At 37.5% G+C, this 13,520-nt stretch overlaps 1 protein-coding gene across 1 annotated transcript; it reads left to right on the top strand.

The window, feature by feature from the left end:
- The first annotated feature begins 4,312 nt into the window (after positions 1-4,312).
- On the top strand, positions 4,313-7,697 carry LOC140879127 (uncharacterized). Its single transcript, XM_073282783.1, has 4 exons — positions 4,313-4,762; positions 4,817-5,359; positions 5,509-5,730; positions 7,596-7,697. Exons 1-4 carry the CDS (start codon positions 4,313-4,315, stop codon positions 7,695-7,697), a joined length of 1,317 nt encoding a protein of 438 aa, XP_073138884.1.
- Positions 7,698-13,520: the final 5,823 nt, after the last annotated feature.

Raw genomic sequence — 13,520 nt, 5'->3', positions numbered from 1 at the left:
ATTTCGGGATTTATGATTTAGTATCAGATTTAAATCTTTTAAGTGGAGTTTAAATTATATTATTTTGTATATTACTAACCTAATTAATTATATTATCTATCTACTTAATTTTAATTGTGTTAAAAACCTAAAATTTCTACCCAACTCCACGCCCAAGACCTATCAGCCGCCTCCCCACTATTCCTCATCCTCTTCAGCCTCCATTGCCACGCCCCAGCAGCTTCCAGCACCTCCATAGCCTCAACTCTTGTGGTTTTCAAGTCGAATCATCGTCCCGTCGTCTCGGACTCGTCGCTTTCTCGTTTTCTCTACTATTTCGGTGAAAGGCATGATTTTCCTTCTCTTTTCTTCTCCATATCAGTATATGCATGTGTGTATCGTGTATACATCAGACTTTTCCAAGATTTTTCCAGAAAGTTTCGGTTTTGGATGTTGCATCTTGTTCTTGCATTGTTTTGGTTTGCATACTCACGTTGTTCTTGCATGGATTGATCATGGCTGCTGCTCCTTGGTTGGAGACATGTATCAGGGTCCCTAGGGTCGAGTCAAGTCGGGGTTTGAGGCTAAGATAGGCAGGAAATGAAGTTCTTCACTTCTGATGCTCCTGTCGCGTAGGTTTAGGGTTCTGAGGAAGAAGACTTTGATCTCCTTTCTCAGGCCACTATTTTGGGTGAGGTTTGTTGGGTTGGAACCTACTAGATGTTGGCTAAGTTTTTGCAAGTGGTTTCACGGTTTTAGGTGGTCGGAATCTCGAGAACGAAGCAAAACGCCACAGCTGCTCCTGTCTGCGCGCGAGCTGCGGGTAGGCTGTTTTGCAGAGCTTCGTTCTCCCTTTATACTTGATGGTTTGGGCTGGTTCTTACATGGTTGGAAACGTCTTGAAGAGGGCTAGAGGTAGGTGGTGGTGAGCCGACCATTGGGTGGCCGGAGCATGGCGGCCGCCGGTGTTCTTTGCCGCTGCTCGCACAGCCAAGAGCAGAAAATGGGGGAATCGGTTTTGTGGGTTTGGGCTGAGTTGGGTCGGGTCAGGGTGAGCTAGGGTCGGGTTAAGTTGGTCTGGGTCCGGGTTTTGTGGGCCGGGCTCGAGTCTTTTTATTTTTAAAGTATTTTATGAATTAATTGGATTTTTGGGCCTAGAATGTTTTATGGGCTTTAAATTATTTTAATTGGGCTTAGAACAATTTTATTGGGCTTAAGTATGTTATTGGGCCATATTTGAGTAATTGGGCTTGAGTGTTAGGGCCAAAAGTCCAGAATAATCCATGAAAAAATTTGCATGTGTCCTGATTATATATTTAATTATTTTTATGCATTGAAGTTATTTTAATAATTATATGTTAGTAAGAAATTAAATTAAATATATATGAAGGACACACATTTTATTCAAAGTACATGCATTCATGAAATAATATTTTATGCATGATTTAATGTTTAAGGTTGAGCAAGAAAATATTTTATGTTGGAAGTTGAAGTAGTGTGACAATTTAAGGGGGATTCGTCCCCATATGATTGAAGGGCAGTTTACTGCCAATTTAAGAGGTGATTCGTCACCGGCCACGTACGTTGGTTTCCACGCTGATCAGTATTTAATGTATGATTTAAGGTTACACTATGGATACAACCATGCTATGTTAGAAAATTAATTTGCTCAACAATGTTATGTATTATGCTATTTTTTTTAAGTTAATGTAAGTTATGTTATGTTATGATATTTTTAAGCATGCTCATGTATACGTATGTATTAGTATGAAATTGATTTAAATTATTTTAAACCCTTGTTATGTTAGCATGTTGGGCCTCTAGGCTCACTACACTGGTATGGTGCAGGTGAGTACATAGAGGAGGATGTAGCTCCCACCGGAGGCGAGGATGTATGAGCGGACATGCAGTGACCCCGTGACCGTGATAGATGTCTGAGTCACAGTGCATGTTTTGAGTATTTTTAACATGATACATTTTTATTATTTTTCAGTATTTGTGGTTTGAATATTTCATTGGAATATTTTCAGTGCATGCAGACTTTACTCATTTTTAATTATGCAGTATTTTTAATGAAATGTTTGACTCAAATATTTATTTTATTTTAAAGGATGCATTTTTATTTAAGTATTTAATTGTTTATTTATTTATTTATTTTTAAATCTTTTTATTCTGTGCATATATGTATGGGCATATATGTACATATTTTATTTAGTAAGTATAAAAAAAAAAAAATTTCCGCATATTTATTTATTAATTATAGAGTTAGGGTCGTTTAAGTCATGTGACGCCCGAGGCTGAGGAGGCGGGGAGTGATCGCCGGTGCCAAGAGGTTGCACGGACAATGAGCGGCTCCTAGTAGGCTTCTAGGCGGAGGGAGACATGAATGAACTGATCCCGTGCTGGAATGAGAGGGGATTCTGAGACTGTGTAGGTATGAGACTACATAGTTGAGGAGGGCTTAAAAGATTTCATATATACAGCTCATATCAAGAAGATGCATTTTCTTTTCGGGAGCTCATCACATAAGAACTCTAAAGTTAAGCGTGCTTGACTTGGAGCAATTATAGGATGGGTGACCCCTTGGGAAGTTTCTCAGGGTGCGTGTGAGTGAGGACATAAGCACGCTGAAAAGACCCGTCTTGATACAGTGAGTCGTTACAAATGGTATCAGAGCCGACCTCTCTTAGTACGGTATGGTTCGGGGACGAACCAAGCGGAAGCTGGTGGGCATGTGACGCCCGAGGCTGAGGAGGCGGGGAGTGATCGCCGGTGCCTAGAGGTTGCACGGACAATGAGCGGCTCCTAGTAAGCTTCTAGGCGGAGGGAGACATGAATGAACTGATCCCGTGCTGAAATGAGAGGGGATTCTGAGACTGTGTAGGTATGAGACTACATAGTTGAGGAGGGCTTAAAAGATTTCATATATACAGCTCATATCAAGAAGATGCATCTTCTTTTCGGGAGCTCATCACATAAGAACTCTAAAGTTAAGCGTGCTTGACTTGGAGCAATTATAGAATGGGTGACCCCCTGGGAAGTTTCTCAGGGTGCGTGTGAGTGAGGACATAAGCACGCTGAAAAGACCCGTCTTGATACAGTGAGTCGTTACAGTTCTCTTGTGTGAGTTAGAGAAATTATTTTTTCGGTAATACTCGGGGTTTGGGTTGGTGAGAGATATAGTGTTTTGTATACACTTGTAATATTTCTCCGGTTATAAATATTGCAGCAGCTCCGTGGACGTAGCCTATATTGGGTGAACCACATAAATCTTTGGTGTTCTTATTGATTATTTTATTCCGCAATTATTATCGTCATGATCACTCCGGCATAATCCATAACAACTGGTATCAGAGCTGTTACGATGTTCGAAAGCCTTGGTGAAAAATTTCTTAAAATTCTGAGTATGCTCTGTGGTTTCAGCCTTGTCTGATCTTCCACATCAGAAAAGATTTTTTGAAATTTTATTAAGGCAGGTGAAGCGATGGCCGGAAATGACGGATCGGGACCTGGAATCAATAAGTTCGATGGTACAGATTTCACGTTCTGGCGGTTACAGATTAAAGATTATCTGTATAGCAAGAAGCTACATCAACCTCTATCCGGGGTGAAGCCAGAAAATATGGAGGATGATGAGTGGGAGCTTCTTGACCGACAAGTGTTGGGGGTAATACGATTGACCCTAACAAAGAACGTGACACACAACGTGGCAGAGGCAAATACCACGGAGGAGATGATGCCCATTTTGTCGGATATGTACGAGAAGCCATCAGCAAATAATAAAGTATTCCTCATGAAAAAGTTATTCAACTTGAAGATGAAGGAAGGTGCTTCGGTGGCGGCACACATCAATGAATTCAACACGATTGTTTCCCAGCTAACATCGGTTGAAATTAAATTTGATGATGAAATTCGAGCACTTATTCTTTTGGCGTCTTTACCAAATGCTTGGGAGCCGATGCGGGCAGCGGTTAGCAATTCTGCTGGAAAAGGAAAGTTACAATTCAATGATGTCAGAGATCGAATCCTTGATGAAGAAGTTCGCAGGAGGGATTCGGGAGAAGCAACATCATCGAGATCTGCCCTAAATCTTGAAAACAGAAGTAGGGGCAGGAGCAGTGAAAAAGGTTCTAACCGATGGCGTGGCAGATCCAAATCAAGAACTGGAAAAGACAAAAATACCTTTGAAAAGAAATTGAAGTGCTGGAGCTGTGGTGAAACTGGTCACATGAAAAAGGACTGCAGATCACCCAAGAATAATGCAAATGCTGTTACTAAGGAAGTACACGATGCTTTAGTGTTATCCATGTAAAGCCCTATTGACTCTTGGGTTATGGATTCGGGAGCTTCGTTTCATACCACTGGTAATCGTGATGTATTCGATAATTACATTGCGGGAGATTACGGAAAAGTTTTCCTGGCTGATGGAAAACCTTTGGAGATTGTTGGTATGGGAGATGTCCGGTTGAAAATGTCAAATGGATCTTTCTGGAAAATCAATAAAGTCAGACATGTATCAAGACTGACGCGGAATCTGATCTTAGTGGGACAGCTCGATGACGAAGGTCATAAAGTGACCTTTGGTGATGGCTCTTGGAGAGTGAGCAAAGGAGCCATGATTATTGCTAGAGGAACGAAAACTGGAACCCTGTACATGACTTCCAGTTGCAGAGACATATTAGCAGCTGTGGATGCTGGAGCTAATTCAAGTCTATGGCTTAGTAGGCATGGAGATACGAGTGAGAAGGGAATGAAAATGCTTGTTTCAAATGGAAAGCTACCGGTATTAAAGATCGTTGAACACAAGCCGTGTGAAGCTCTATTTTTTGAAAAGTAGAAAAAGGTGAGCTTTTCAAAAGAGGTTAGAGAACCGAAATCGGCGGATTTGGAGCTGGTACATACTGATGTATGTGAACCATCTCCTGTGACATCTCTTGGAGATCACTCAAGATATTATGGCACTACTGTTGAAGATTCGAGCAGGAAATTTTGGGTTTATTTTTTGAAAAATAAATCAGATGTTTATGAGACCTTTAAACAGTGGGAGTTTGCCATGAAAGATGTGATGGATTCACTGTCATCCAATCACATGTGGGAGTTGTCAGAACTTCCTGAAGGTAAAAAGGTTTTACATAGCAAGTGGGAGTACTGTTTAGAACACGATGGTAGCAAGCGGTACAAAGAAATCCTTGTTGTAAAAGTTGAAAAAGAAGTCATTGATTACACTGATATTTTTTCTCTGGTGGTAAAGTTAACTACTATCAGGACTGTACTTGGATTGATGGTAAAAGAAGATTTGCATCTGGAGCAGTTAGATGTAAAGACTGTGTTTCTTCATGGTGAGCTAGATGAAAAAATGAATCAATCACAGGGATTTGAAGTACGAGGGAAAGAGAAAATGATGTGCAAACTTCAAAAAAGCTTGTACGGTCTCAAACAAGCTCCAAGACAGTGGTACAAGAAGTTTGATGGTGTAATGAATAATGATGGTTTCCCGAGGTATCATGCTGATCACTGTGTTATGTGAAGCTTGATGGTTCTTATATCATGCTACTGGTATATGTAGATGATATGTTGATAACAGGAGTTTGTCTGAAAGAGATTGATAAACTAAAGATAGAATTTGCTATGAAGGATTTGTGTGCTGCAAAACAAATCCTTGGAATCGAGATCCTTATAGATCGGGTGAATGGAGTCTTGAAGCTTGAGAAGATTCCTGGAAGTAAAAATCCTGCTGATATGTTCACGAAGGTGGTGACCACTGACAAACTGAAGTTGTGCTCGACTTCAGTTGGACTATAAGCGTAAAGAGAGGAGGCATGAGCTGCTGCATTGGCTGTGTGAAGTCATGATTGAAATCAAGTCTTCAAGTGGGAGATTGTTGAAAGTTGGAGACAACCACCAACCAAAATTGAATGCACATGTTGGATTGAAATTCAATGGCCGGTAGCATCCATTCTTAACAATTACTTGGAGGAAAGATGCACGTTGCTTCCTTGTTCACATTGCAGGGAGCTCTATAAATAGAGCTTTATAGAGCTCCCCATTCATCAGGTTTTATATCCCAAAATCGAGAGAAAAGAAAGATAAGAAACAAAGAGAGTTTCTTGGTATTTTTCTTGAGTATTCTCTTGTGTGAGTTAGAGAAATTATTTTTTCGGTAATACTCGGGGTTTGGGTTTGTGAGAGATATAGTGTTTTGTATACACTTGTAATATTTCTCCGGTTATAAATATTGCAGCAGCTCCGTGGACGTAGCCTATATTGGGTGAACCATGTAAATCTTTGGTGTTCTTATTGATTATTTTATTCCGCAATTATTATCGTCATGATCATTCCGGCATTATCCATAACAAAGGATTCTTGCAAAGTTTCGGTACTCCTTATATATTATCTTTGACTCTAAAGGCTATTTTAATTCTGCCAGGATTGATAAAAAAAAGAGTTTCAACGCTTTTCAAAAATCAAATAGATCTTTTCATTTCAGAAGTATTAAATTTGAAAATTATAATTTTCGTCACATGTTTGTGAAATACTATAATTTCAATAATTCGGTAAGGCAGTGGTGGTTACGGTAGAGGAGGAGGTGGCGGGTGACTGAGATTGGACATGGCCTTCTCTGAGTCTACCTTTTTCGTTAAAGTCTAATGCTCTAGTATGACGTCTTTCTCTTAGGGATGCTGAGTTTTCCGAAAAGGCAGAGGTAATGAGGCGGTAGGGGTGTAGGCTCCATCACCAGATGCCTCTTCGGACGCGGTGGTTGTGGCCATTTTAGCGTATTCCGATGATACCCACATACCTCCAACCACTACATATTGAGGTGCTTGTGGGGAATTGATGGTTGTGCTTTGAAATGAAGGGTTCTAATCTGCAATCGATATTTTTGCAGTAGTCAACAAACAAAGAGTCGTCAATTTTAAATTGTTAGAAAAGATTATTTTCAGGGTACGTAAAAACAAAAACAAAAAACGAAGAAAAAGTATTGATTAATTGTAAAAATATTTTTGCACAAGGCATGGCTCACTTCACGAAAGGAGATTATACACATTTTGAATTTTTTTAAATTATATTATATTTTATATAATTTTTAGAAAATAAACTCTACTCTACTAGTACCGTTGTGGTCCATTACAGTAGAAATCTAGTGATGGAATTCTTTAGCAACCTCACTCATATTGTCGGTGATGACCAATATACCAAGTATGGTAGAGTGTTTGTGAGAGAAAAGATTTTTGAGTTCAACCGTACTACAAAAATTCCCTCTATGACACGCCAAATGTGGAAGAAGAAGAAGGGATCCACACCAATATTTATGAAGTTATTGTTGTACTCATGGGTGGATTGATTAAGATGTTTCTTGGCCGCCTCGCTTCTGCACATATCACATCATTTTACTCTGTTTTTCACAAAAAAGTTGTGTAAAATTGGACATCATCTACCAACTCCATTGTGTTCACTCAGCCACAGGCCTTTATGTTGTTTGCTATAGGGACTTGGAGCCCTTTTAACTTTGAAAAGTTGGTATTCAAGAGTGTTCTCTCCAATTTGCAGATGGAGGATTGAAGTCCACCAATCTGCCTTTTCTATAATTGAACTATAGAATCTTGGAGTCTCAGGGTTTCATCCGTGACATAGGTGAAATTCTATCTGTTCTGCTTGATGATTTGAAAATCGCCCTTGCTCTACTCAAAGGAAACATGAAGCTTGATCTTACTTGATTCGAGAGTTGTGTTGATCCTGATGTTGTGCCCGATGTTGCCAACATGGATGCTAACAACAATGTGCCCCCACCTTATAATCTTGAGTTTTCTTTCTCTGTTATTCACGTCCTTATGGCTCATGCTGAAAAGAAGATCACCCAGGCCCAAGAGGACTTGGAACTGTACGAAGCTTTGCTGGCTAATTGTCAATTAACACTTGACATTTTTTTGCCAAAAAAGGGGAGAGATTACACAAACTGATGAAGTTGGTCCATCTGGGACTAAGGAATGATTAATTTTAGATTCCTTTAATTTTTTTGTTTTTAATATATATCATTCTGTTTTCCTCTAGTCTCAATGCTATGATTCCGTTATTCTAATTTCTCTTATATGATATATGCTTTGGTTTATGTGCTTAATTAACTCCCTAATTTTACTCTAATGATATCCCCATATTGTTGCGATAAAGTTTATATGTCGTGTTATCTTTGGTGTTGCCAATACGAGTGATGTCACATTCATGGAGAGACTTAATTATTCAGGATAATTTTTTTACTTGAACTCGTTTGTGTTTGTTTTGTCCAAAAAGGAAAAAAAAATGAAAGGAATATGACTTGTCTTGAAAGACATAAATTTCTTGATGATATTTTCATAGTTTGATAAGATTGAGTTTATGAGTTTTTCCTTTCTAAATTTGTTATATTCTAGATTTATAATTATCTTCCATCTTCAATTAAAAAAGATGTGATCGAATATTATCTTTAATTATCAATATATGATTCATTTGTTTAAAAGATTTTATTTCCTAATTAAGTTTGTTTCTTTATTTTGTAGGACTCTAGCTAAAGCATCATTAGCTTGGACTCTCATCTATAACAATGATTTGCTGCACACAAATGAGACCGTACTTCAGACGTTAATTCACAGAATATAAAGGAAAATTATGTTGAAGAATTCTAATGAATTTTATTAAGATTTTGTGCAGACTTCGTTGTTGAATTAACCGTGCTGCTTTGCGTGTTGGAGACTGTGGAACCCAAAAATTTTTAGCTCAAAAGAACAAGAGCTGTTGAGTAACATTCATGATCAGTCGACTGAACTAGTCAACAGTAGAGTGTACATAATCAGGACTAGTGGGAAGAGAACTGGTCATTTGAACTAAAGAACTGGACCAGTGGAGGAAACTGGAATTGAGGAAACTAGAACTGAAACTGAATCATTTGAGAAAATAGGGAGACTAAACTGGAACCGACACATTTGAGAAAAAATGGAAACTGAATCGAACTAGTTGAACTGAATGAAACTGACCAGTTGGTTGACGAGTAGAACTAGTCCAGTTGAGATATGAAAAATGATCCATCAATTGATCTCGAACCGGTTGAGCAATCCAGTTAGATGAGTTATTCCAGTTCAACCAATCAAATCCAGTCGAAGAAACCAACTATTACAGATTTATAACCGACACAATAACTCAGAATCAAGGCAAATAAATGGCATTAATGGGCGTGTAATAGCCAAATTTGTGTCTATAAATAACAATCAGATCTCTGATTAAAGGTTACACAAACTCTAAGAAAAAACACAACATAAATCGTGAAAGGAGTAGTGTCAAGTATTCAATTGAGAGATCAGTTGAGCGACCACCTGAGCGATCTGTTTGCAACAAGTACAGAATTCTATGCAAGAACAACCGAAATTCTATTTAGCAAACGTACCGTAAGTGGGATTTCTGATTTAAAACTGATTATATGATTTAAAACTAATTCCAGCATGATATTGTGTTCAAATCTTGATTTTCAAAACCTGAGACTTTGATTACTGATTTTTCTAATGTACTTAACTTGTGAACTAGTGGTAGCAATATATATTCTGAACACTACTGAAATCTAATTATTGATTACTAATTGTTGATTACTGATTACTGATTACTGATTATTGGCCTCACCCTTTAGAGGGGTAACATACAAGAGACTGATATCAGTTAGAAACGAAGTTTATAAATCAGTTAGTGCATCATAACACTGATTACTGTTAGTAATGATGATTACCGATTTTTTTTTTGTTCTGCTTCGTTCTATTTTGATATGTAGATGTATATGAGATTACTGTCTAAAATAATTTTAAAAGCTGGGATGATTTTCCAATTTACTGAGTTACACCCATACCACTCACCCATCCAAAACCTTCTTAGATAAGACAGAAGAAGAATTAGAAGATGATGAGAAAATTCAGTTTTGGACTGGTGAAGAAGTAGAGGAATATTGATTAGATGAATTTTTTTGTCCGCTGCGTTAATACTATGTTATTTTTCAGTTCTAAAATCGAATCATGTTATTTGTTTACGCATTATAAAGATAATGTAAATTCAGTTTATGAATGACAATGTATTTCAATTTTATGGATGAACAGACTAGTATTTAAGTTCGACAAAATGAGGCTTGTTGTTTTCGAATTGATGTTTGACAACAAAGCCTCAACCAACCCTGATTTTGGGGCATGACATTGAAGTGGTATCAAAGAGAACCGGACTTTATAAACCGAGGGGGGGGGCAATATTCGAAATCAGTAGCGAAATGAGTTTATTTTGATAGTCTAACTGAATTGAGCATTCAATAGCCCTCCTGAAAGATTAAGTAGTTGAAAACAACATATAACTAAATAGATGATAAACTAAATGAAACAAGTATTCTCGAGCCTAACCGAATTCAGGGTATTTATAGACTAACTGAAGTTATTCAGTTGAGGAGGTCCAATTGAGAAATTTCAGTTGAATCGTAGTTGACAGAAGACCAGTTGAGTTAAGATTCAGTAGTAAACTGAATAGATAATATCTTAACTGAAATAAATATTCAAAAGACTAACTAAATTGTTGGGTATAAAATAGTTAACTGAAGATCCTCATTTGAGTATACATCAGTTGTTAATTAGAGATCTGTCGGACATATTATCAGTTGAGCCAGTTGAGTAGAACAGTCTAGTACAACTCGGTCTATTACAAATCAATCTAGTATCTAAGAAACTTGATAGGTTGATTGAAATTTGAGAAATTTGATAGGTTGACTTAAATCAGTGGTATTTTTGTAGCCCGACTGAGATCATTCATTTAAGTGTCATACGAGTTTGGAAAATATCACTTGGGTAAACATTAATTGTAAGACCCGAGATTATTTAATTTTAATTCGAGAATATTTAATTTGAGATTATATCCAAAAATATTTAATTTGAGAATATTTAGATTTTAGAATTAAATTTTAATATTCTTAAATGAATAAGGATTGAAATTGAATTAAATCGCTTTTTTGGGGACTGAATTGCAAATAGCCAAAAGTTCAGGGACTAAACTGCAAATAGCTTATATTTATCTTAATTCCCACTTGTTTATATCTTCTTCACGTGAAAACCATCATATTAAAAAGAAAAGAAAGGGCAGAGATGGTGGAACCCTTTTTGGACGCCATTTTCATCTGTAAAAGCTCCGATAACTTGCGATCCGGTCGTCAGAAATTCAAAATAAATATATATCTGCGATCACCGCTCCGAGATCTTTGTTTTGGTACAACTTTTATTGAGTTATTTTCTACTTTATTTTTATGTTGAAGATGGGATGTTCTTATTTTTGATTATATATGTGCTTGAGCTAGTACCGATTACGTATTCGCAGATGGTTCGGGAAAAGACTGTTGTTCAGGATTTATATGATTTTAGAAAGAATAATTCGAACACTACCATGTCTGAATGCTATTGATTTTTATGTTATTGATCTGATATGATAGAGATTATGTTGGGAATTGATTGTTGGATTGATTTGGATATCGTTTCGGTTGTCGATTTGTAGCCGTTACGCCGCAGATTCGCAAAATGTCAAGACTTTGATCTTGTTACTTGAAAGAAGTATGGTTTGAATGTCATTCTGATTTTGTTAGCTATTTTACATGTTATTTTAGCTTTATATCGAAGTTTGCCGAATTCGAGATCTTCGATTCGAACCGAGAAAGAAGTAGAAGGTTTGAAGTTTATTTGCATCGACCGAATAGTCATGACTTGAGCAGATGTTGATATATGTTTATCATGTTATGTTTTCAGATTTGAAGCATTTTCAGACTCGACATTGAAAGGTATAAATGACAGCTAATCCAGATGGGATAGAACACTCGAAATAGCTATTGTTTCGAGTATTCCCTTGTCAATCACATACTTGTTTGATTATGTGCTTTATGTGATTATATGTTTTTTGTTGCTTTGCTTGTTTATTTGATTAAGTTTTCAGGTGTTTTATAACATTTAATGCATACAGATTATGTTGCATGCATCTTGAACTCCAGCCTAAAAAGCATAGAGGGCTGAAAGGCCTAGAGTGCATATGACGTTTGGAAAGCTGTAGTTGAGTGGCAAGGAATGTAGAGTTACTTCCAGAGCCAGAAGACTCACTATAGTTATACCAAAGTCAGAGAAAATAAAATACTTGACTTCACCTCGAATGGGTAAGTTGGTGTTCTTTTGAAATTTTATTTCCTCGGGATCCCAAGAACCAATATTTGTTTGATATCAGATTTGATAGCCTGCCATTGAAACATGCATTGCATTCATGTTTATTATATTGCATGTTTTGTTATTTATACTGGAATTTATTCTTACCGGAGTTATCCGACTATTACTTTGTTTTGTATGTGTGCATGGCAATAGGTGGGGCAGGAGCTGGTCAGAAGCGACAAGAATAGCTCGAGAGAGAGTAATAGCATGTGGTGATTCGGGTTTTAGCAGTTGATGTACTAGATCATGTATCGAACAAGTTAGAACACTAGATTTTGGTTTATATGTTTGATATTCGTCACATTTTTAGATTGGTACATTTTGTATATTCTAGACCACAATGTTTATGTATGATTTTATACATGTTTGAATTTGTAGTGTACCAAGATGATATGAGCTATGCATGATTGATATTTTATGGTTTAGTACACAATACAAGAATCAGAGGATTTCAACCAAAAATCGCTGGTTTGTTGACCTGCGTGCGGGCGAGAGGTCTTCTCGCGTGAGCGCCGGCCACCAGCGAAATTCGCTGGAACATTGCCTTGCGCGCGGGCGAGGTGCTATTGCGCGCGCGCGAGACAATGGTTAGCCGCGGGAAGTTTTGCTCGCGCGCGGGCGAGATGCCCCTCACGAGCGCGCGCGAGTCGTGGAATAAAAAAAATCTGGTTTTAATTACTTGAACTAGATTGTGTTATAAGATGTTTATGTATAATTGCCCCAAGATAAGATTAGCAATCCGGGTCTCCACATCAATTGAGTAGATGTTAATTTAAAATAAACTAGCTGAAGTGTCAGTTAAGTAGATAGAAATTAGTTTGGCTGATATCACTTGGGAAGAGTATTAGATAGCTTTATTGAACCTATTCGATTGAGTGTTCATATCAGTTGTGAAAAATATCAGATAGTTAAAAGTCAGTTGTGAAGAGATTAATTGGACCAATCGAGCTGGTAGAGATCAGTTGGTTATATATCAGCTGAGGAGAGACCAGTTGAGTAAGATCAATTTTGTACCAATCAGTTGAGTGCCAGTTAAGCATATTTAAATCAATTGAATACATTTCAGTTGAGTAGTGCCAGTTGGGGATAACTAGTTGAGTAGCAACTAAACTGATATAGACCAGTTGGGTAAATCAGTTGGGTACAGATCAACTAAACTAATGTAGAACAGTTGGGTATATCAGCCGAGGAAGTATCAGTTGAGGGGTTATCACTCGAGATTAGCTAGACTGAATTAATCAGTTTGGAACCAAAGGGGATCAATTTAGGAGTTCAATTGGCTAAGATAACCATAGAAGTTGAGGTGCTCTG

Source organism: Henckelia pumila, chromosome 2 (genome assembly GCF_033568475.1).
Source record: "Henckelia pumila isolate YLH828 chromosome 2, ASM3356847v2, whole genome shotgun sequence".
Taxonomy (NCBI): Eukaryota; Viridiplantae; Streptophyta; class Magnoliopsida; order Lamiales; family Gesneriaceae; genus Henckelia; species Henckelia pumila.
This window is presented reverse-complemented; position numbering and strand designations above follow the sequence as displayed.